Below are 24609 nucleotides of genomic sequence, written 5' to 3'. Positions count from 1 at the left end.
ACCAATGAAGCTGGGTTAGAAAGTACACACAGGAGGCTGGAGGAGTCAGTTGGAGTTAGGTACAACCAGTCAGGGTGTACCAGTTGAGATGTTCTACGAATATCTAGCTGCACAAATATAAGATGGGAGATACTTGGCTTGCCGGCAGTACATGTAAAACGGATCTAGGGGGTCTTAGCAACATTAGTCAGCAACAAAAAGCAGTAATGCTGTTCTAGGCTGCAGCAACAGAAGTCTGGTGTCCTGTTCAAGGGAAGTAACAGTCCCATTTTATTCTGCCTTGGTCAGACCACACCTGAAGTACTGTGTCCAGGTCTGGGCACCACGATTGAAGAAGGATATTGACAAGCTGGCAGAGGAGGCCAACCAAGATGATCGAGGGTCTGGAAAACAAGCCTTATGGGGAACATAAGGGAGTTTGGTATGATCAGCCTGGTAAAGAGGAGGCTGAGAGGAGATATGATAGCACTCTTCAGATATCTAAAGGTTTGTCTTACGGATGGAGCAAGCTTGTTTTCTCCTGCTCTGGAGGGTAGGAGCCAAATCAGTGGCTTCAAATTACAAGAAAGGAGATTCTGACTAAACATCAGGAGGAACTTTCTGACAGTAAGAGCTGTCTGACAGTGGAACAGACTCCCTCAGAAGGTGGTGGAATCTCCTTCCATGGAAGTTTTAAAGCAGAATGGATGGCCATCTGTCATATGATTTAGCTGAGATTGCTGCATTGTAGAGGGTTGAACTGGATAACCTTTGGGGTCCCCTCTAAGTCTACAGTTATATGATTCTAACGCAGGAGTTTTGTTGATTATCCCCTGACATCACTATCCTTGACCTTATTTCTGATGCACTTCAAAGGAATCGGTACTTCTGTTTGGCAGCATCTAATTTCTGGAGCGTCCTGCCCTTTGATATTAGGAAAGCAGCTTGGATGTATTGCTTCCAGCACCTCCTAAACACTTTTTTGTTTAGACAAGCTTACCCAGACTACTGATTTTACTTGTTTTCCGACAAATATTAAAACAACTTTTTTTTACCCTTTTCTCAGCATGCTAATGAATATATTATTTCATATTAACTTCTTAGATATTTGCGATGATTGAGCAGAATATAAATCCTGCAAAGTAAAAATAAGTGTTAAAATATTCAAAGTGTCTGTAGAGTGGGACTAAAAGTAGCAAGATTTTCTGTAACTGTAAAGTTGTCATACATTTGTTTTGACTGAGAATGGAAGGACTGCAGCTTTCCTGTTTCAACGGAAATGGATGAAAACCCAACCATAACTGTCCTGTTTCTGGAAAAAGCCCCCATGACTAGTCCTGATAGGACAGCAAGGTTGAGATGGAATGGGGCAGTGAACAAGGCAAATTCCATAGATCTGCTGTGCATTGGACTCTTGTCTGAAATTGTGCTTGGCTATAGAGACCCTTACTGTAGGTTTGGCTTGAAAATCCAGTCCACTTCAGTCTGAAGGTTCTCAAATCCACTGGCAGAAGTAATTGAATTAGGCACCCATTCTAGTGGTAGCAACATCCTGGTAATGTGTCGCAGGATAGGCACTTTGCTGTTCCATTTTTCCTAGGGAAAGAGGAGCGCCGCTTTATTAAAGAGTGTACAGTTGTGGCGAAATTTTCAAACTTTATGCGGTTGCCAATTCTCATCTCATATTGTTCATCTTGTATTGTTCTCTCGGTATGAAAACTGCCCATACCGACACCGGTTGTGTGGGAGTCTGGTGGATCTGAAAGATGCACAGCGTCCTTTGTCAGTTCAAAGTGACCCTGTTGCCTATTTATTCCTTTAACCATTGTCTTTATTTGGCTTATTATATCTGACCCTAGCTGTGATTTTGTTCTCATTAGTGGCAACCCTGCAAGTTCATGTAGTTAAAGCAGAACCCAGTGGCTAGCAAGAAAAGGTTGCAAAGCAGGTCAGAACTGCCATGTTTGAAGTGGCAAAGTTGTCTGCAGTTCCACGAAAGCAGAGAGGCCTCCCTGAATGCAGTAACGATAAACTTTGTTTCCTGTTCGTATATCATTAACATGGCTATTGGGCAGCTATACCGATCTGACATCTTATACTACCATATTTACTCAAGTCTAATGCCCCATCGAATCTAATGCACACCTCGGTTTTCAGAACCTTAAAACCAAAAAAGGTATTTGCTGGTGAATGTAAATGTGCCATTGAATCTAATGCACACCTTAATTTTCACAAAGTAATTTCGCCAAAAAAAAGGTGAGCATTCGATTCGAGTAAATACGGTATGTCAGTTTCCAGCGCTGTGCAACATGCTCTGGTGTTGCACTAGTAGAGTAGGCACCATGCCTTTAGAATTGTAGAATTGTGGAGTTGGAAGGGACCACAAGGGTCATCTAGTCCAACCCCCTGAAATGCAGGGATCTTTTTGCCCAGCATGGGGCTCAAACCTATGACCCTGAGATTAATAGTCTCGTGCTCTACCGGCTGAGCTATTCCGCAAGCTCTAATGTTACGTTAGAGGGTTGCAACAGAGGTGAAGGGCAGATGGGCAGGGCCAGGCTGCTAGTGATACTTGCTAGTATCAACACTTCCAAACAATCATTTTAGTGAGGTTCTGTCTGGAGTAGTAGAAATCCATAGGTTATTATTCTATCGTCTGATCCTGCAGCTTTGATCCTGCGCAGGTGTATAGCAGGATGAGGGTGAATGAACAGCATGTCAATATAGCCCTGCTGTTCAGGAACATTACAAGGAAACCTCACACATTGGTGTGGTCAGTGCCAACTGTGCTGGGTACTAGTGGCCTCTGTATATCACGATGGAAGGTTGTTGTGTATGTAGCATAGGCGTAGCCAGGATTTTTGTTGCAGGGGGGGGGAAGAGCCTCAGTTAGCTGTGCATTTTTATTGATTTCTATTGATTGGGGGGGGGCCTGTGCCTCCCTGCCCCCCTTGGCTACTACGCCCATGGCGGGCAGCAACAGGAGGTGAGATGGTTTGCTAGCCTCCAGCAGTCGTTTTATGGTGAAGAAAATTCTCATCCGCACTGTTAAGCACCAGGAAGCAGCAATGGAGGCAAGGTGTGCTGAAGCTGATGCCAACAGCCCGTGTCTGCACAACTATGACTATCCAGTCAAAAACCATGTAGCTGTAACCCACATTATTCTGGCTGCAGCCTAACCTTCCTATCCTACACCTCCCAAGGCTAAAAGATATGAGCAAGAATCTCGCCTGGTTGCCATGGAACGATGCTGGGTGATTTCACCCAACGAAGGACCTTGTCTAGCCACCACTGGTTACATGACACAGGAATAGTGGAGATGTGATATATAAGGTCATGGACATCCAACTGGCTAATATAGGCTGCACTGTGGGTAGAAAATAAAGACGGTCTTGAAAGTAATCTCTAATCACAGGATGTTGTGTTGGAAAAATCAAAGTATTAAACAAGGAAACTTTTGCTCAGCACAAGAAGATCAAACAAGTGCTGAATTACGTCAGACTTTTCTGCCTTTCCAGACAAGCGCAGTATTTTGGATTCTTACCTGAACGTAGCTGTCTTTCCAGTAGCACCTTAAAGACCAACTAAGTTAGTTCTTGGTATGAGCTTTCGTGTGCATGCACACTTCTTCTGTGTATCTGAAGAAGTGTGCATGCACACGAAAGCTCATACCAAGAACTAACTTAGTTGGTCTTTAAGGTGCTACTGGAAGGAATTTTTTTTGTTTTGACTATGGCAGACCAACACGGCTACCCATCTGTAACTGTAGCTGTCTTTAATGCTCTCGCAGTTTTGTATATGTTGAGATAAGATTACATCTAACACAAACTTTCCTGGGCCAGAAGAACCCTACGTTACTCTGTTCCATTCTTGTTTTGCAATGAAAAAGGGATGAGAAGAGGCAAGGTCATACTTATTGCAGATAATTTGGTTCTCCTTAATGTTCCCAGAAAGATGAGGTAATCTGTACACGAACTCTCTAATTCCTCCCAAAGGTCATATCTGAATTCCATGTTGATTTTTATACCTGATAATAAAATCCTGTGACTGGTGAAGGTCAGAAGGAATTATTTAGAAACAGGTGAATTCCACAGACTGGGTTTAATGGAAGTAATAATAAGGCATTATAGTATTGGCACAGACTGGCAGGGTTTTTTGTGGTGTGTGTGTAAAACACAGGGGTAGAGGCAAGAAGCTGTTGTGGGTGTTTAGCAAGACTCAACATGAGCAGTAGTTATCTGAACTTGGGGAAACTGCAGAGTTGTCTGTCCTCTTTATGATTTTACCGAATTAGTAGTAGTTTTTCCAAAGAATCCTGTGCTTCATGAGTAGAGGGAAAGGGCTAAATGAAATACATGTGCAGAGATGGAAGCTTCACATTTAGGCATCATATGCTAACTACAAATAGTCCATCTTGGGGGGGAGGTGTAGATTTGTAATCATTACTCATAAGCAGCAATGAATACTGTTGTTTTCTCTCATCATCTCTGTAGAAGAAAAGATGGCATGCAGGTGACATACATTGTAATTTGAAGCAGGCCTTTCGCCTAATTACGCTTTAGGAAAGGTAAATGGGTAGGAAGGGCATTTCAGTAAGGGCAGAGAAGAAGAAGCATCCTCAATTTTTACTCCAGGTACGGAAAAGGGCTTTCTAGGGCCAATTGTAATCCAAGATCAGTGGCACATGAACTTTGAGACATTTGCATATGAACAAAAATACAAGATCTTTTGAACTGCTCCCAGCCAGAATCAACTTTTATATCAACTTCCCATTATTTAATTAATAAATAAATAAATGTTAGTGTGGTATATTAGTTTTGAAACTGTTAACTGCCACTGGTTTGAAACTAGGAACGGCTCATCTAAAATTGGCAATAGTTTGCCGTGGTGACTGAACGAATAAGCTGCATATGTGTATGTTTCAGTCCACCATAACAAACTGCATTTTAACCATCCAAATTCGCTTGCCCATCTGTGGAAAAGTAGCTTGAATAAATTAGTGCAGGTGGATGTGTTTAGTTGTTGTTTTTTATTGGTGACAAAGCTGTATTTGCTGTTTGAGGACTTCTCTCTCCCTTTTTCTTTCTCCCTGTAGCTTTAACAAACAGACAGACAGACAGACAGACAGACAGATCACACTGCAGCCTGGAAAGACAAAGCTGCTGAGTCGGTTCATTCACCCATATTAAGGGGAAATACATTTGAATTGTCTAATGAACTAGAACAGGAGTTATAATCCTGCTCTTGTCAGGCACAAGACAGAATTTTAACTGGAATGTTTTGAACTAACTTCTCAGTTGTGAATACAGGTAGAGGAAAAGGGAGTTTGCAGTAAGAGTAAATAATATGAAACAACAGGTTTCGATAAGATTCTGTAGTTCTTTAGCAGAATTTAAGCTAAGATGCAATCTGGCAATACAGTGGTGCCCTGCAAGACGAATGCCTCGCAAGACGAAAAACCCGCTAAACGAAAGGGTTTTCCGTGTTCGATGCGCTTCGCAAGTCGATGTTCCCTATGGGCTTGCGAGTCTTGCAATTTTTTCGCTCCCCCCCTTTTTCTAAGCCGCTAATAGCCTTTTAGCTGCTAAGCCGCTAAGCCTTTAATAGCCGCTAAACCGTTAATAGCGCTAATCCGCTAAGCCGCTAATAGGGTTGCTTCGCAAGATGAAAAAACCACTAGACGAAGAGACTCGCGGAATGGATTATTTTCGTCTTGCGAGGCACCACTGTATGTCTAGGGTGGCACAATGTGGATTTTGTCACAACATATTTTAATCTAGATCTGGGTGGAATACCTTAACTGCAAATTCTTTTTAGTTCTATGTTTCAATCATTGTTGTATAAGATACCATGTGCTATTTTTTCATGTGTTCCTAATTCTACTGTAATATATGAAGCACCCTTATACTTGGTCCATTGTTGCAAATTCATATCCTGTACAGGTGTTGTATACAATTGCTTTCTTGATGGTGGAGATGATGGGCATTTGGGACAGAAGTGAAGTTAAATGTAATGTACACAAACAGTTAATGAATTTTCATGCACTGTTTTGGGCACAGTTTCACTAGAAAGAACCCTAGGTCAATGCTGTGAAACCTCTCATGACCATTCATTTCGTGTGGTGTGGAAGAAGAAAAAATAGGAGTGATAATAATGGTTTAAACCAGTGATGGTTTTCTAGAAAAACAGGTGCCAGAATTGAGTTCCAACTGAAAAAAAAGCCCTGGTTTAAGCCATCTCCAGGTGTTTTGGAACCCCTGGGCATGCTAGTCTAGGGGCACTTCCAGACAATTGTTATTTGCAGGTGGGACTCAATGGCATATTGGCAACAACAAATTTGCTTCCAAAAAACCGTTGGGCTTTTTGCAATATGGACTGGACTTACAAAGCTTGGTCAACTTTAAGATCCATTTCATCTCTTCTAATGCCCAGTCTAAGGCCCATTTGTAAGCATGCTGTCTACTGTGACATGTTTTTTGTTCATGTTCCTGTGAAGGAATTTTGTTGCCCAAGTGCATCTCCATCTACCACTGAAAGAAACTACATCCTTTCATCTGAGTTTTAAAAACAGGCATTTCCCTGCTTTTCTATAACTGTCTGGTTCTCAGTTGTCCCTTCCATGGCCAAGAAACCCTTTCCACCAATCTGAATCATGGCCCTCTCAACCACCTGGCCCTTACAATCTGGCGCAACAACTTTGAAAGGATGTGCAACAAGTTGTATGGTGAGAACTAGGGGGGAAATGGGTTACCCTTTTTCTCTGTGGAAAGCAGCTCCAATGCTGAAACAGCACTATGCTCGGTCCCTGGTGGGGAAATGAAAGTTAGCATTGCTAGACAACACTCTTGCCACTTGGAGACCAGTTTTGCCTAGACTCCAGGGACTGTTGGCACACCGGCATTAATGAGCTTTAACATGAAATGGGAATGTTCCAAATTGAGAAAGTATATGTGCAGAGTGCAGTTTGTCCTATGCAACTTCACAAGACACACAAAAAATGAAGCATGTCAAAAGCCAATCAAAAATTACCTACATAACAATGTTTGTTCTGAAGTATTAATTTTATTTATTCTTGCATCACTATCACTGTGATTGTCTGAAAAGCATATACTGCCCACATGCACACCCAAGCCCCTACCATCAGGAAGAAACCTCGCTCAGTCCTTTGGCTTTGCTTTGGGAGCAAAAAGGAAGGCCGTTTCACCTCTTTTTGAGTACTTGCTCCCTTCAGAAGCTTGTTTTCATGGCTTATCCCTGATTCAGGCAGGAGGGGCATTGGGAAGGATCTGAAAACACACATACAAACACACCCCTCTTTATTAGTAATCACTTTTTCAACCTCCCAACACCTTTCATTGTTTCTGTGCTTTCTCTTCATCTCCCCCACCCCCTGTTGACTAGAATCCTGAGGACTGGTCTGTAGAAAACACTAAAGGTGTGAACATCAGAGCACAAACCAAATAAGAATGAATGCACAACCATAAGCAAGGGAGGCTGGTCCATTCAAGGAAGCGGACCCTGCCCCACCAAACCCAGTCTTCTCTCAGCCAGCCCCACCTGTCTACCTCCCTCCCTACAGCCAGACTAGAGTAGGGGTCAGCAACCTTTTTCAGCCGTGGGACAGTCCACCGTCCCTCAGACCATGTGGTGGGCCAGACTATATTTGGCAGGAGGGGGGGGATGAGTGAAATCCTTTGCCCCACAAATAACCCAGAGGTGCATTTTAAGGGAGCTGGGCATGTTTAGCCTGGAGAAGAGGAGGTTAAGGGGTGATATGATAGCCATGTTCAAATATATGAAAGGATGTCATATAGAGGAGGGAGAAAGGTGGTTTTCTGCTGCTCCAGAGAAGCGGACACGAAGCAATGGATCCAAACTACAAGAAAGAAGATTCCACCTAAACATTAGGAAGAACTTCCTGACAGTAAGAGCTGTTCGACAGTGGAATTTGCTGCCAAGGAGTGTGGTGGAGTCTCCTTCTTTGGAGGTCTTTAAGCAGAGGCTTGACAACCATATGTCAGGAGTGCTCTGATGATGTTTCCTGCTTGGCAGGGGGTTGGACTCGATGGCCCTTGTGGTCTATTCCAACTCTATGATTCTATGAAATAAAAGGACACATTCTACATGTAAAAACACGTTGATTCCCGGACAATCCATGGGCCAGATTCAGAAGGACTAGAGGGTGGCACTGGCTATTGGCTTCTTCCTCAGTCTCAACTGTTGCCTTTCTAAAATGCAGCAGGAAGGAAGAAGACGAAGCTAACATTAGCTGACTCTGCCCATAATTGTCTCTGGCCTCCTTACCTTTTACCCTACCCAGTGGGCACCAGTCACCACTTACCTCCATGAACTACCTTTGAAACTGTAAAACTTGGAGCCAGTGTGGTGTAGTGGTTAAGAGCGGTAGATTCATAATCTGGTGAACCGGGTTCGCTTCCCGGTCCTCCACATGCAGCTGCTGAGTGACCTTGGGCCAGTCACACTTCTCTGAAGTCTCTCAGCCTCACTCACCTCACAGAGTATTTGTTGTGGGGGAGGAAGGGAAAGGAGAATGTTAGCCTCTTTGAGACTCCTTTGGGTAGTGATAAAGCGGGATATCAAATCCAAACTCTTCTTCTTCTTGGACCACACAGGTAGGCATTGGGGAAGGAAGAGGCAGCGGTCAGCTGCTGCTTTTTGTTAGTACCCTAGTTATATTGTTTTGTGGTGTGTTATAATTTATTTTGGCCGCAGTCCGAAACACACTTACAGTATTGGATAATAAAGCCCACTGAATACTGTGAGACGTACCTCTGCAACAACATGTATAGGATTATGCTGTCCGAGAAAGCCATTCAAACCGCTGTAGACTCTGGCTTTCTTTACCATCACGCCAGCTTCTCCCCCACCCCTTCTCCTGTTTTTATAGAATCTCAGAATTGGAAGGGACCCCCAAGAGTCATTTTCTCCAACAATATAGGAATTGCAGCTAAAGCACCCAGGACAAACGGCCATCCATCTTTCAAAGTCTGCTTGACCTCCAGCATGCTAAGCAGCTCTGAAGAACTCAAAAGCCTGCTCGCTTATTTTACGACACTGCTTGGCATTACTGTAGATTTTGGAACATACAAACTAACATGGCTGCCTGTGCTTTTTCTCGACAACCAATCAAGAGTTTTATTGAGAATAAGGGATTAATGATAAAGAGCTTGAGTGCATGTACCTAACAAATCAGCTGGCTTTTGCATGCTGCGCCTGTTGAATGCTGACAGTGCAGAAGCTCATTTAACCTTATAAGCTGGAGAAGAGATCCTGGAGGCAATAGTGCTCAATTTGTGATGCAATTGATCATTACAAATTATGGACAAATTTGTAGCTAGGTAATGGCAACCTCCGCAAATCTGTACGAAAGGTATATGAACTTCGCTCCTGTGAACCTGGAAAATGAAAACAAGCAGTGGTACATTGGTTACTGTTTTGTTCTTGTGGTGTAAAATTGGGGTGGCAGCACTTAGAACAGTAAAATAAATAATTGGATATGCTTAAAATAGCTCTCTAGATGCAGGTATTTTAAAAAATACACAAAATAATCAAGAGATTCCTTTATATGCTGTCTTAGGGAAATAGGGCAAGCCCTATGTTCCCTTTATTTATTAAATTTATATCCTGCCCTTCCTCACAAAGCAGCCCAGGGCAGCAAACACACGTGTGATAGAGCAATACATTTAAAAAGCGAACAAACCTACTTAAAATTTTTTAAAACAATCAAAAAGCATCTAAAAGCAAACACAATAAAACTTTAATTTAAAAATAGATTTAGCCAGAGTGGCTTTGAAAGGGGCTTTTTACCATTTTCCCTAGACTTAAGGAGGCTTGCTATCACACAGTCTGAGTACTCTTTGTCTGAAAGCACTATATTGTTGGCTTTTCACAATCTGGAGGCATTTATATGTGACAATTAACTCAAATGAACTAATTTTAAACATACAGTAGATGGGTGAAAATGTGCTAATTTTACTGCTATTCCTTGAGTGTTTAATTAAGGCTGCAACTCTAGAGTCATATTTCAAAGAGTACTTCTCACTGTACACGGTGCCTTACTTCTGAGTAAACATGCACAGGATTGTGCTGCGAATTAGCATATGACACTAAGGTGCCAATTTATTCTAGCTTTTGCTACAGTTAGAATTGCATACCAATTCTAATTTATTTTTAAATTAGGGTTGTTTTCCCCCAAAAATGTTTAATAGCTACTTATAAAAAGTACTCACACAGAAGGAAATGTATTTTTGAAGATGGCATGTCTTGCAACATAGGAATGCATCAAAATAAAAACGAAGTTTTGCTTCACAACCATTGTTCTGAAATAATTTATCAAATACCTTCTAGGACTGACATCTGAATAGTCAACTACAACCCACAGAGGGGTTTTTTCCAATCAATTAAAGTTGCATTATTTGCCAAATGAATAATAAAATAATCACATGATTAACTGAAAGCTTCTTTTTCCATGTACATAAAAACTTATTACAGATGGGTAGCCGTGTTGGTCTGCCATAGTTAAAACAAACAAAAAAAATTCCTTCCAGTAGCACCTTAAAGACCAACTAAGTTAGTTCTTGGTATGAGCTTTCGTGTGCATGCACACTTCTTCAGATACACTGAAACAGAAGTTGCCAGATCCTTCTATATAGTGAGAAGGTGGGGAGGGGTATTACTCAGAGGGGGGTGGGAATGGGTGATTGGCAGATAGCTGTGATGAGCCTGTTGACGACTATTAACGACTGCAGTAGGTCTTACAGGAAAAAGCAAGGGGTGAGAAGGTGAAAAATGGCTTTGTCATGTATAGTGAGATAAGAATCCAATGTCTTTATTCAGGCCAGGTGTCTCCATGGTTTTAAGTTTGGTAATGACAGGCTCATCACAGCTATCTGCCAATCACCCATTCCCACCCCCCTCTGAGTAATACCCCTCCCCACCTTCTCACTATATAGAAGGATCTGGCAACTTCTGTTTCAGTGTATCTGAAGAAGTGTGCATGCACACGAAAGCTCATACCAAGAACTAACTTAGTTGGTCTTTAAGGTGCTACTGGAAGGAATTTTTTTTTATAAAAACTTATATGAGAAGTCAAAAAGAGTTTCTTCAGTTAATTTGCAATCCTAGACATAAACTTGCTTGTCTATACAAATTCCCTTCATGCCATGACAAGTTGCCATGAAAATCTGTCAAAATCCAGTGTCCTGCCCTTTAACTAGTATAAACATTTGCAGTAGATAGCATGTATGAAAGATTTTTTTTTTTTAAGGCAGTGGTTTAGATTTACTTTTGTCCCTTTAATGGGATCAAACGTATCAAGAACAGAGACATTTAATGGTAGGCATATATGGAGTTAGAAATTAGAATTGACAATGAAAGTTTGGGATCAAGATAAGTATAACATAGATAGAGCAATAAGTCACATAAGTCACATATGTGAAAGATAGTAATCAAACCAGTTTTGTGGACTGCTCTGCAAAGCAAATACAGAACAACTACTAGAGCTAATCTCTAATGTAATTTATACTGTAGGACCAGTGTACCAGACATTTAGCAATAACCAGGATAGTGTGTATGTATCTGTTTATGCTACATGTTTAGGTCATGATCAAAGTTATACGTACACACCCTAATCCTAAAAGCGTCCACTGGTCCACTGATTTCAAGGGAAAGCAAATTTCTGCTTCAGCTGGCACCATAATCCTCTTGTACCTTAGGGGAAGCCAGGCTAAATAAATTGCATCTGAGTTGTATGGGACAAATATTTCATCATTTGAGACGTAATTTTTAAGTGTTATTCTATTACTTCTATAAATCTTTGATAGTTCTATATTATATACTTTCTCTTTAAAGTATAGCTCTTTCAAGCCTGTATGAGATTTTAAAAAGAGCTGTATTATGGTCGAAAAGTATTGGGGTGATAAAACAACTGAAGTGTACAATAGGTTTAGTCTTTTCATATTCCTTGCTCTATGCTTGCAGTTTAGGGACATGTGCCTTACGAAAAAAGCTGGAAATGGTCTGCAGGTGAAGCTACTTTTCTGGTTTTATAACTAACATAATATACCATAGCTGATCTTGGGGTTTTCCTCCACCATCAATTGAGAGTCACAGCGTTGACAGTTTTTGCAACTTTCCTGTTGCTGCTTCCGTTTTTTTGTTTTTTGTTTTGTTTGTTTATTGTTTCGTGGTGCTGGTTTTATATTATTGTTTTTATGTTTTATGTGAACTGTAGAAAGGTGGCTAATTAATTGTCAAGTTGCCTGACTAATATGGAGTTGTGGTTTTTTTTATTTTAAAAAAAGAAAAGAATGGAGGCTTATTGGCAGCAACGCAGCTGGAGATGCAATTCTTCCATTACCCTTAGATGACAAATTTCCTGAAAATGGAAGTTTTTGATGCAGTCATACAGCTGGCTAATTTTGGTAGAGACAACACATCTGCATGATTTCAGCCAGACACATTGTTACTGCTGTCTGTCTTTCTGTCTGTCTATCTGTCTGTTGTGGCTTTACTCCGACAAACAATCAGAAACCACACTGAGAACAATTGTATTTTTTCTTTAAATATATTAAGGTTTAGAACATAGCATCAGGTATGTTTACATATCAGCTACATTTATGTACTGTTCTGTCCCCAAATTATACCATAATGAGCACAGTATCCTGTCACTGTGTGTAACAAATGTGTACTTAGTACCGAAATAGTAATTCACAGCCAAGGGACAAGCAGATCTCCAGTAATTAGCCAGCTTAAATATCACTGCTGAATCAAACATGTAGTAGTTACTTGTGTACATTCCCATTATTTAAATAAAGAATGTATTAGAGTATGTTGTGCAGTTATTACATGGGCCAAAGTGCCTCCATGCATATTCTCCTTAAAAAACAAGTGGACCAATCAATCTCTGCCTCAGTTGGGCTTGCAGTCTACAAACAGATGTAATGAAAGCAGTAGAGGAAAGGAAGGTGAATGCAGGTAGAAGTAATGGGGGGGTAAAGGAATTTAGGGATTATACTTCAGCATTACATATACACAGCTATTTAAAATAAACTTGAATGATCAAGAAAAGATTGAATTCAGTACTTCAGGCTATTTTGATTTTTAAAATGTATGGATATCCCAAAAGAGTTCCTTGTTTGGGAAGCTTTTATTTTAGGTTGGCAAGTTCAAAACTGAACAGGGCAACAACAATAGCGATCTGGTATGGATTGTTTAATTATACATAGACACAACTCCGCTGTAATATTTTGAAATGTTTTATGGCTTGCATTTCATCCAAGATTTAACGAAGGAAAATAGGTGTTTTTGTTTCAAGCTTGTGACGAAATGCTTCACTTTTTAACGGCAAGCGGAGCAGCCATTTCTACAGAATTTTAAAAACATTCATATTTTATTGCCACAAAAAGCCCATTCATTCTCTCTTGGGAGTGAGGAGGGAAGTTGCTGTCCTCCCAGTATTCACCTTCTTGAATAATTTGGCAGGGAAAGGGATGCTTCTCCACTGCAAGGGATGCCCTCCAGTGAAGCGTGATTTGTTACAGTGTGGAGATGGCAACTTCCAGTTTGTGCTACTTGGACTCTTGTTCAGACAGGTGCAGCTGAAGAGTATAGCAATGTGATCTGGAATGAGAGGGGACTCTTTCTCTAATACTTTTTTTTGGGGGGGGCGACAACACTAGCTATCTCTAGGCTCTGCCCCACATATCTGATAGCAGCAGCGCCTACCAAGCCACTAGCATCCTCGCTCCATTCTACAGGTGCTCACGGGAGTGTTTTTCTGTCAACAGTTGCTGGATGCGGTTAAGGGGAAAGTAATACCTTGTGCCTTTTTCTAAAGGCAGAGCAAAGGAGAGATGCCAGGGTTCAAGGCTATCTGCAAACCTGATCTCTGACCTAAACTCACGCCTGCCTCATACCAATCAAATGAAGACTGGCAGGGATGCTAACTTGAGTAAAATATGGGAGGGACAGTTAAGCCCTGTTCTGAACACCCCCCACATTTGAATGGCAATGCCCATCAACTTTGGGGGTACAACGCCCACAAATAATTTAAGGGGGTCGAAGGAACCCGGCCCCTAGGAGTTGGCTTCTATGAAGACCGGTGTTGAGCAGTCTTGCTGAGAATGCAAGTGTTGTGTTTTAGCCTCCGGGCTTCTGAGCCAAAGGAAGCCGGGCTTGGGCGACCGGCTGTCTGCGCCCTAGCCAGATCCCTGCAACCGCGCACGCGCTGCGGTTCAAGCGGTTCTTGGTCAGCGCGGAAGGAAAAGCACTCTGCACGTGCTCAGGCGCGCTCCGTTTCTGCCTCAGGGCTCTAAGGAGGCCAGGTGAGCCCTGGTTGAAAGGACGTCGTGCGCGCGCAGCGACGGCGTGGCCCAGGCGACGGAGGAAGGCTCGCTTGGGGGCCGTCCCGTCGGCCTCAGTCAGACGCAGGCCGGGCGCGCCTGCTCTTTCCCTTTCTCTTTCGCCGGCAGGCGAGCGGGCCGGGGGTAGCGCCAGGTAAGAGAAACTGAAGAGGAGAGGCGCGCAGGGCAGAGCAGGGAGCGCCTGCGGGGCGTCGGGTGCCTTAAAAGAGAGGGGGAGTCCGAGGGGCAGCCCTGAGACCGGGACCAAGCTGTGAGACCATAAATTGCAAGGGGGGGGGGGAGTAAATAGCTTTAAAAAAAAAACTAAGGAAGAAACAAACTCTCCTGCTAACCCCGTTTATGGAAGGGGCTTGACTGTTGGAAGGAAACTGAGCAGCCCCCTCCCTCAGCTTCTCAGGGGAGAGACAAGCCTACTGCCAGCTTCGAGGTTTCTCTTATACCTCTGAGTTTTTATCAGAAGCTCTTAGACGTTCCCTACCTCCTGCTTTTCCTTACTAACTTCAACGAGCATGCAAATGTTGCAGGCATTCTTCCTTCCTCTGGCCAGTTCAAACATCTTTTGTCTTTGCGATGTGGCTGCGGGATCATCTCTGTTGTCAGACTTCCATTTCCTGGGTTTTATTTTCGTTTTTGTGTGTGTGCTACAGGGCTCAAAGATGTCTAACTCTAAAAAGAAGCAGAGGTTAGGAATCGTGACCCCCTGAGGACCCTTGGATTTTGATCAAATGCCTGGAGAAGTCCAGCTGCGCAGGGCAGCTCACCGGCTCCTGTGATCCTGCCACCTTCGCCTTCCAGATTCACGGATCGGGTCCAAACCATTTTATTGCCGCAGCCTGTGCCACGAATGGCTACCCAGAGGAAGCACTTTGTGAAAGATTTCAATCCCCATATCACCTGTTGTATCTGTAAAGGATATCTTATCAAACCAACGACAGTAACTGAGTGCCTCCATACTTGTAAGTAGAATTATGTGAGGCATCTATCTTTGGAACAAAATGGTCTTTGCTCCAATTATTTATTTTATCTTATTTACTACATTTATGCCCTGCCTTTCCCCCAAGGAGCTCAAGGCAACCAGCATGGTTCTCCATTTTATCCTCACACAACAACTCTGCGAGGTAGACTGTGAGATAGTGACTGGGCCAAGGTCACTTAGTGTTTCATGGCTGAGTGGGGTTTTGAACCTGGATCTGACTGATCCTAGTCCCACACACCAGCCACTACACAACATAATTTTAAAACCAAGACATAAAAATTTATGCATCGTTATACTATTGCATAATACACACCATTATAGTATCTATAGCATACACTTCAAATATTCAAACAGTATCACTTACAGAATATATCACAGTTATTCCTTAATACCAGAAATTTCAAAGAGTTGAAGGAAGTTTAAATAGTTGAGCTATGCCTGTGACAAAAGTGTCACAGAATACCAGGGTACTGTGTTCTTTCTGGAAGTTGACATAGTTTGGATTCTATATTTTTTCTTAGATCTACCTGTGCCTTCAACTTAAAAGAAGCAAAAAAAAAAAGTTGTTTTAAAGAACTTTGTTCAGTAGTTACATTTTGACAAGCCACGAAACTGCTGAAGTTTTTGCTAAAAACAAAAATGTCATGAAGTGGGACTGACAGGCCAATCCTGTACAAGGTTTAAATTCACTTGATGGGTAGTTTTAATAAAATGTTCCTAATGGTCCTACAAATTGATAGGTAGCACCCATAAACTTTTCATTCTTGCGTTTTTGAGACCTCCACTCAGAAAGAATTAAGTAGTGTCCTGATTTACATTCTAGGTCACCTTCATGTGTAAGCATGTTTGCCACATGTATACCAGTGAAAGAGTGATGGATAAGTGTAATAAATATTAAAGGGGTTTGTGTATATATAAATGTACATGCACCACATTCATATGTCATGCTGAATCAGTGGTGGATAATCTGTAGTCCACATGTTGGATTCAGAGTCCCATCAGCCCTGCCCAGAATGGCTAATGGTCAGGAAAGAGGAGAGAATTAACATGTAGACTGACACAGGTTCCACATACCTAGTTTAGCATCACATGCAGAACTAACATGAGCAAGCCTCATGTTCTCCCATCCAGTTTGGGTGGGAGAATGACCAAAAACATTTATTTTCAGTTTCCCCTTGATCTCTGTCTATTATTGTGTGCAAACCAAGAATCATGATTATAGCTGACTGATCAGTTAAAAGGGGGGAAAGGCTTTGGAAGCTATGGTTTGAAGTGGGCTTGTTTGGAAATTCACCAGTTTGTTATAACTCACAATATCTGGTTCGCAGATTAAACTAAGATTAGAAGAAACTGAAAGTAAACATTAGCAAAGTTCTACTCCCAGGTACACGGGAGAAGTCCAGGGCTCATTTCAGCTTGTGAACATCACACTAAATCATGGTTTAGCATGATGTCCAAATTGGGCCATGGTGGACATGTACCTGGAAGTTAAAGCCAATGGCAACTTCCCTGTACATGTCTACTGCAAGTATTTGGAGACTTATTTCTCCCCTTTACACCTGGTGGTATCCACTGAAGGGACACAGAAGTTCAGATACTGTGGGAGGTTTTCCTTAATGTTGCTGTTGGCTGCCTTGATGGAAGAGAAAATGCTGAATTAAAATATTTAAATAAATAATGCAGGCACACGTGCAACATAAATCTGTCTCTTCCCCAAATCCAGAAGCTTTGCTTTGTATTTTCCCTAAATTGGTATGATAAATCTTGATTGTTACTTTAATTCAGTGTTGGGTAACCTGTGGCCCTCCAGATGTTGGGATTGTGGCCAATGGCCTGCGATGGTGGGAGCTGTAGTTCAACAATGTCTGGGGAGTCTCAGTTCCCTGTCCTGGCTTTAAATTTTTAAGTTATTTTGAAAAGAATCACTTCAGTTTACATTAAAAGAGAGCTCTGCAGCCTATCTGAATCTCCTTGCATGCTCTGTGCAAATGGAGCTCCTAGCTTCTCCTCTGATTTGAATTTTGAGAGCAGCTTGGCACATGCAAATCAGTTTAGAGAAGTCAGCAGATTTTACCAGGTGTGCTAGAAAGAAAATCCCAACACTATATGAAGAAGGCAGGAAGGAACTTGGGATGTACTTGTGATAGGTGTGGGCATGCTCTTTTAAATGATAGCATTCAGAAATCATTCATCCATCCAATTTACATTTTTTTCTAATACCTATTTCTTACTTGATTTTGTAGTTTGTAAGAGTTGTATTGTGCAGCACTTCGAAGAAAGCAATGACTGTCCCAGATGTGGCAATCAAGTCCATGAGACCAATCCATTAGAAATGTTACGGTAAGAAGATATTAAATACAAATTATTTCAGTGGAGAGAGTTTGTCTTAAATTGCCTTTTGACGTGATTGGCTACCTGCAGAAATATAGAACGCTACCACACCGAGTCTGACCATTGGTCCATACAACTCATTATTGCATCTATGCTGAGTGGCAGTAATGCTCCAAGCTTTCAGATGGACCAGGATGCAATCCCATGATAATAGTGTGTGTAATCATGTCTTTTTACCTTACTTGCCTGCCCGCTCCTCTGCTCCTAGCAGTGCAAAATAATTGTCTTTTATGCAGTGCAGTGTAATGACATCAGTTCAGTTTCTTTCTAAAAACAAAAAACTAACCGGTGCACCCAAATGGCCTTTTAAACAAACAAAAATCACAAGAACTTTAAATGTCCTTGAGATTAGGGATAGGGTAGGAGAGCATACAGAAAGCTAACATGTAGGAGGATCAGACTACGTAATCATGGGCTTGGAAGAAAATGAGGTGCCTGTTTGTAATGGGGAAGCAAGTAGGGAAATATCCTTGGGAAAATAATGCCAAGAGATCATGGCTGTTTCGGCTTCTTTGCTCCCTTTTTCTTTTGCTGAATCTGCAGGGTTTTTCACCTTCTTTCCTCCCCAACTGAGCTCTGCAAACCAGAATCTTTGCATTGTTGAGGAGGCAAAAATGTGATGAGCAATTTATCTTACTTTTCAAATATGACTATTAATGGATGCTTCTATAGTGGGAGAAGAGGTTAAGAAGTAAAAAGGAAAAAAAACCTCCCCGAACCAAGTAGTCATACTGGAAGGTGGATATATAATGTGTTTTGTTGGTTTCAATGGTTGAGTTGCAACACAGTTTAACTGCAACAAGATCTATGTCCTAGATTTTACTGATTGTTAAAGAGATGCACAGAACTATCTTCTGTTGCTAAAGAACAGGAAGCCCAGATTTCCAGAACTATTCTTATGCTAAGTTGCAAGGTAGCATTACTGTATGTAGAGTAGTAAGAAACTGTGGGAAAAGACATATGCTGGATCACACCAACAGCCTTCTCCCTTGGTCAGTACTGCTGCTACCTCCACTTCTTCTCTGGCAGGAGAAAATGAATGACTTGAGTCATGAATGCCTCCTACAGGGAGCCTCTTCTGAATGATTTCAATTCCCTTATAATCTCTTGCACGTTTCTTCTGAAGCCACTGTATCTGAGATGCTTTCACCTCAGGCACTCAGTTGCAGGGAATTATGTTTATTTCTTTCCAGTTGCATGAGGTGGAGGCGGCAGCAGAGAAGGAAGCAGGTGAGGCAGGACTAATGGCTTGAACCAGCATTGAAATTGTTCTGTGCTCATCTATTAGTACAGCTGCAAAACTGTGCTCACAGGCAGTACAGGTGAAATATCTGCTGTGTGTCCTCATTTTGTTATATTTCATGACTACCTTCACTTTTAATGTTTATTAGAAATCCCATTTCAGCACAAGTACATCAAAACTGTAATAAAATATATATAATATTAGTAACTGAGCATGAATACTATCCAGTTCATAACAATCAATGGCAGTTAATGCAACTTGTCTCTCTGTGGTTTGGCTTAGGACAAAACTGGTCTATTGGCTCTGTACTGGTAAATGGACAGGAGAGTCAGTAGATTTTTATGGATTACCTTTTTCCAGAAAAGTTTTGCAATCTGATCTGTTTGAGGGGAAAGTCTATCCATTAGATCAATCAGCTGCTCACAGGGACCAATCCTGAAGCTTCTCATATGACCCTGCATCCCTTTAATTCCCCACTTACGCAGGGGTTACATTCCGGCACCCCATGCACACAAGTGAAAATTACGTAAGTGGGGAGCACCTTCTAAACACCCTTTAAATGCCCTTTCTGCCACTCTCTCTCCAATCCAGATCAAAAGTACTGCTTCTGGCTGGGGGCTGGAGGACGTGGGGAAAACTGGCGACGGCTGCTGTGCTACCACATACATCAGCTGTTAGGCGGGGAGGCTGAACAGCCTAAACCTAAATTTTTAGGGGATGTTAGCAGACAAATTTTAAAGGGGCAAATAAAGTCCCTTTGGCATTATGGGACAATGAGCCAAACTACACATTTTACTGTTGTGTGTAGTTTTTGCTTTGTACAGATTACTGCCATGTCTGGGGACATAGAGGACTCTTATACTTTTCTTCTCTGGAGATCTTTCTTCTGAAAACTGTAATCCCCCCCCCCATATATACACACACATACCAGAGTAAAGATTTTGATGCATTTAGTGGACAAAGGAAAAAATGGTACTCTATTCCCTCTACATTCTTTTCCATTTGTCTGTCAATATTTTTTGGCTCCATACATTCTCAATACAATCGCAACTAGTAGTAGAACTTCCAGCAGAGGTTGATTAGAAGGAGGCAAGGCCAGGCCAGGCATTCTGTGGCTAGTCTTCTCCGTAGGAAGGCACTTTGGGATCACAGACAATGTTTAAATATCTCTGTATAGTTGTTTGGGAAATTTGTAGCTTAAATAATTGCTGCCAAAAACAGTGTTCTGAAGGTTTTCTTCCTCGTTTCCTTTCAAGTTCTACAATGCATGTTTATAAAATTTGTTATCAGCTAGCTAAAAAAACAAAAAGATAACTTTTTTAAAGACGTCAAAAGACTTGTTTTCTTTCTGTTTATCTCTCTTCAGGCTGGATAACACATTAGAGGAAATTATATTTAAGTTGGTCCCAGGGCTTCGAGAACGTAAGTATCCCCCTCTTCATTTGGTTGCTTGCTTGCTTTTCTTTGCAATCCTGTTGATATTCCAGCATAACTGAACTGAAATATCATGCTCCTTTTTTTGTTGTGAACTAGAGGAACTATACCGTGAGACTGAATTCTGGAAGAAAAACAAACCTCAAGAAAATGGAGATGGTAATTACATCCTTGATTTTTTAAAAGTGACGTTTTGATAAGATCTACTGTATTTTAATTTCAGACGTCAAAAGCTGCATGAGAGTCAGTGCTGGCAAAACTATACCTGTATGTTCAGCTGTTGCTTTTTCCCTTGGAGTTAACTCTTGCAGCTATTAGTTACACGGCTTATTTATACACATCATACGGTAAAATGCTTAGCTTCTAGAGTTGGTTGTCTACATAGTTGTGCATATAGAGAATATATGTTATGCTGTTTCTAATGTTTTTTATCCAGTTATACCTCCTAGGAGCATTCTTGTGCATCTGAAATTTTTACATGGGCATACATAAGGAAAGGATTTGGGCTTTTGTTTTTTGTCAAAATCTGTAATCTGCTATTTGAAAAAAGAGAAATAGAATTGGGTGTTATTGTCATCAGCATACTGATGGCACCTCCCTCCCAAACCCAAAAAACCTCCCATAGCAGTCTTGTGAAGATATTGAACAGCAGAATATAAAATAGACCTATTCATGACTGCATGTGCAACTGCCACCACACAAAGAAGGAACACTCAGCACCACCGCACTGAGTTATGCCTCACTGGTTTCAGTACAACTTACTGCTTAGTAAGCATGCTGTGGATTTCATTCTTAGTCCGTTTGTTTGAAGGTTGTGGAATATGTGTAAATGGTATGTTTTATTTCATTTTATTTATGCAGAAGAAAATCCAAAATCTGAAGATCCCAAAGATGATGAAGATGGAGATGAAAATCAAGATGATAAAGACTATCACAGGAGTGACCCACAGATTGCTATTTGTCTGGATTGTTTACGTAACAATGGGCAGTCCGGGGATAATGTAGTAAAAGTGAGTTTTGATAATATTTTTGTTTCTTAAATAACTCGAACAGTATGAACCCTTTTTATCTTCATGCTGTAAACAGCATAGGTTTGTTGACAGTTGAAGATTCTAATTTCCTGCAACTGTATCGTTGTCTGCAACCTCTATTTCATGAGCAGTGAGAGGTGCCAAGGGTGCCTGCATTTACCCAGGGTTCACTTGCCTTGGGATGAAGGTCAGTAGAGACTGTGCTGTCTTTAGCATACATAGTTTTATTTATTTCCTATAGTTAACACCCAAACAGATCTTGCTTCCTCAAGGGACGCCCAAAGCCAGGGAAGCTCCAAGTCACCACTCTGAGTCCAGCACAGAGCAAATATGCTTCTGTGTCTCCAGCTTCCAGCATCAGCATCACATACACAGCCCTCCTTGGCCTATTCTTCTCCATCCTAGGATGGCAAGGCATCCAGCCAGGTGAGGTGGGGAGGGGGGAGTCCATCCATTTGTCTCTATGGCAACAGAGATCATTCTTTAAGTTGCCAGGGATAGTGACCTTGACAAAAGAACTGGTCTGGCCAGTTCAGCAACCTTTTCTAGTAGATTTAAAGCCTCCTTGGTACAGGAACACAGGCTTGGAGGGCCCCAGGGTATCATCCAGACTGACCCACAAACCTATAATATTCTTTTTCAAAACTATAGGAAGGCTGAACCCTTCCCCTGCTTTTGCTTTGGTACACCTGTACCCAGGTTGCCCCCCACCCCCATGGGCTCATTTTCAGTCACTGAGTCTTGTTAGAATACATAAAACAGCAGGGGAAGTTTCAGCACCCTTTTGCCTATTGCCACTTCTCCACTTGAAATCAGCCTGCTACTTTCCCATATAGCGGCAGTCGAAAATATAGGCAGATGTGTTGTTTGGTCTTCAAATGTCAGTGTTTTATTTAAAACATTTATTACCTGCCCTTCAATGCAAATGCCATTCCATTTCACTGCAAATTAAAACAAATTGAGACACATTATACAAGTACTAAAAATAGAGTAGTTAAAACCAGCCAACTAAAATAAACATCAGTACTAACAATGAAGTCCACTAAGAGCCTGGGCAAATAACCAGGTTTTCAGCTGCTGTTGAAAGGTTAAAAGAGTGGGTGCCAATTGTATCTCACAAGGAAAGTGTTCTATGTATAAAAGTTCTGTTACACCTGTGAGCATACCTTTATAACAGCTGGCATGTTGCCCTAAAACAACACTGCTATAACAAAAATGCTAAGTAGAGTAGCGTTTGTGTTGTCACTGAAAGTTTGTCAAATGAAGCTAACCTAAGGCTTCCAAATTCTAAATGTGTTCTATCACTTAGCTGTAGTACTTTCTCATCCTATGAATGATCAAGCAGGTTTGTCTGTTTTTCATTGGGTTTCATTTTGGAACCCAACGAAGACTGAAATGTGTATTCAAATTTACAGTTTTTTGTCTTCTTTCCTTTAGGGACTGATGAAGAAATTCATCCGGTGTTCTACGCGAGTTACTGTAGGGACCATCAAGAAGTTTCTAAGTTTAAAATTAAAGCTTCCAAGTTCTTATGAGGTATGATAGACAACAAGCCAAAGATTTTACACTCCTTCCTGTGATTAAGTTAAATGGACATATCATGTCAGGCTTCAGATGTACAAATATTGTTTGGCTTTAATGTCAAACATGCACTGCAATATCAATAAGCCAACCCTTTCCAAATTTACTAAGATGCCAGTCACACTGAGTTCAGTGTACTCCAGTGTAAGTGTGCATGGGATTGCAGTTTTAGTGTCATAATCGAGGGTAAAGCCTATCTTTTACTGAGGATTATTATTCACTGAGAAATCATCATTAATGTCACCCCAGTGAAAAATGCTACTAACTGCATAAACATTTCCTCAGTGAAAGTGTTACTTCATCTGAAATGGTATTTGTTCCTAACTCTGAGATATAGATGGGTGTTATTACAATGAAACAGGAAGTTTTGTCTCACTCAGGCAATGAGACATTAATAATCCAGCCTTCAGCTCTAACTGGTGAAAGCAGCTGTAGGAGTAAGGCAGGTTCTATAACCATAAATGCCAACAAATAGTGATTTGAAGAGGGAACATAGCACTATGGATACAGCACATGGCTGCATTCATTAAGTTCCAAGTTCAGTTTCTGCCATCTCCAGTTTGTTTTTCTAAGATCACGTGGAAGACCTTGGCCTAAAACTTTGGAGAACTGTTGCATATTTAAGCTGCCCATGGTGGACCAGATGGACAAATACTGTAGCTTGGTATAAGGCAGTTTCCTATACTTGTATGCTAAATCATTCTTTACCTTCCTTTATGATCAGATTGGCTGCCCCTCCCTTTTTTTTCTTAAGCAGCATATGCAAATTTATTTGTACATTCTTCACCTTACTTTTTAAAAAATTGCAATCGTGTAGCTTTCCTATGCTCGCTAAAAGCCCTTTACTAATCTGATAATGGAATCAACTGGACTCCCTAGTAAACCATGGTTTAAAAACACTGCATTTTGATGTGCCACAATCCAAGCTGCTTTTCTAGTTTGTCTCATTGTAGGTGGCATGTATAGATGCTGGGTCTCCTGTCTGGAGTGAAAGTGAAAATACACGTGGACTTGTAAAAAAAGATATTTCTGGATCAGGGCCATTTCGTTTGTATTTTGTTCAGTTAAACAATGATCAATATCATTATGTTGCACTAGGATAATGTGTTCTCGTTTATACTCCCTATCATTGCCTCTTATATACTAATCAGTTTTAGGAAACATTGCAAGAATTTAAAGGAAATTGGCATTTTTATGTTTGTGTTTTTTACTCTTAGGTTATTTTGTGATTTACAGTACTTCCCTTTTCCTTTTCTTTCTAAGCTGGATGTACTATGCAATGGGGAGATCATGGGGAAAGATCACACTATGGAATTCATCTATATGACAAGATGGAGACTACGAGGCGAAAATGTAAATAAAATTAGAAATTAATAATTTATTTTGTGTATATATAGCTTATTTGCTACCTTAAGTTTCTAAATTTATGTTTAAAGCTTCAACAGGACTTATTAATAACTATTTTAAAATGCATTGCTGGCTTCCAATAGTCCATGTTTTCCCAAATTTTATGATACAGTGGCATGATAACTGATGGTTATTCCAAACCAGCACCACCTTGGCTGCTTTGGCACAGAGTGTAAACAAAGA

At 41.2% G+C, this 24609-nt stretch overlaps 1 protein-coding gene across 5 annotated transcripts in view; it reads left to right on the top strand.

Annotated features, from left to right (window-relative positions):
* The window catches only part of PCGF5 (polycomb group ring finger 5), a 41015-nt gene that overhangs the window by 4258 nt on the left and 12148 nt on the right, over nt 1–24609 (top strand). For 4 of the 5 annotated variants that reach the window (XM_028729740.2, XM_077930461.1, XM_028729738.2 and 1 more), the window contains exons 2-8: nt 15011–15319; nt 17583–17679; nt 20340–20395; nt 20507–20566; nt 21269–21417; nt 22876–22974; nt 24283–24372. In XM_028729740.2, the coding sequence (XP_028585573.1) occupies nt 15208–15319; nt 17583–17679; nt 20340–20395; nt 20507–20566; nt 21269–21417; nt 22876–22974; nt 24283–24372 (663 nt within the window). In that variant the 5' untranslated portion in view covers nt 15011–15207. Of the gene's footprint in view, nt 1–14315; nt 14497–15010; nt 15320–17582; nt 17680–20339; nt 20396–20506; nt 20567–21268; nt 21418–22875; nt 22975–24282; nt 24373–24609 lie in introns of those variants that run through there. The other variant, XM_028729737.2, reaches the window with a different exon arrangement.

The sequence above is a fragment of the Podarcis muralis genome, chromosome 6, assembly GCF_964188315.1.
Source record: "Podarcis muralis chromosome 6, rPodMur119.hap1.1, whole genome shotgun sequence".
NCBI classification, from domain to species: Eukaryota; Metazoa; Chordata; class Lepidosauria; order Squamata; family Lacertidae; genus Podarcis; species Podarcis muralis.
This window is presented reverse-complemented; position numbering and strand designations above follow the sequence as displayed.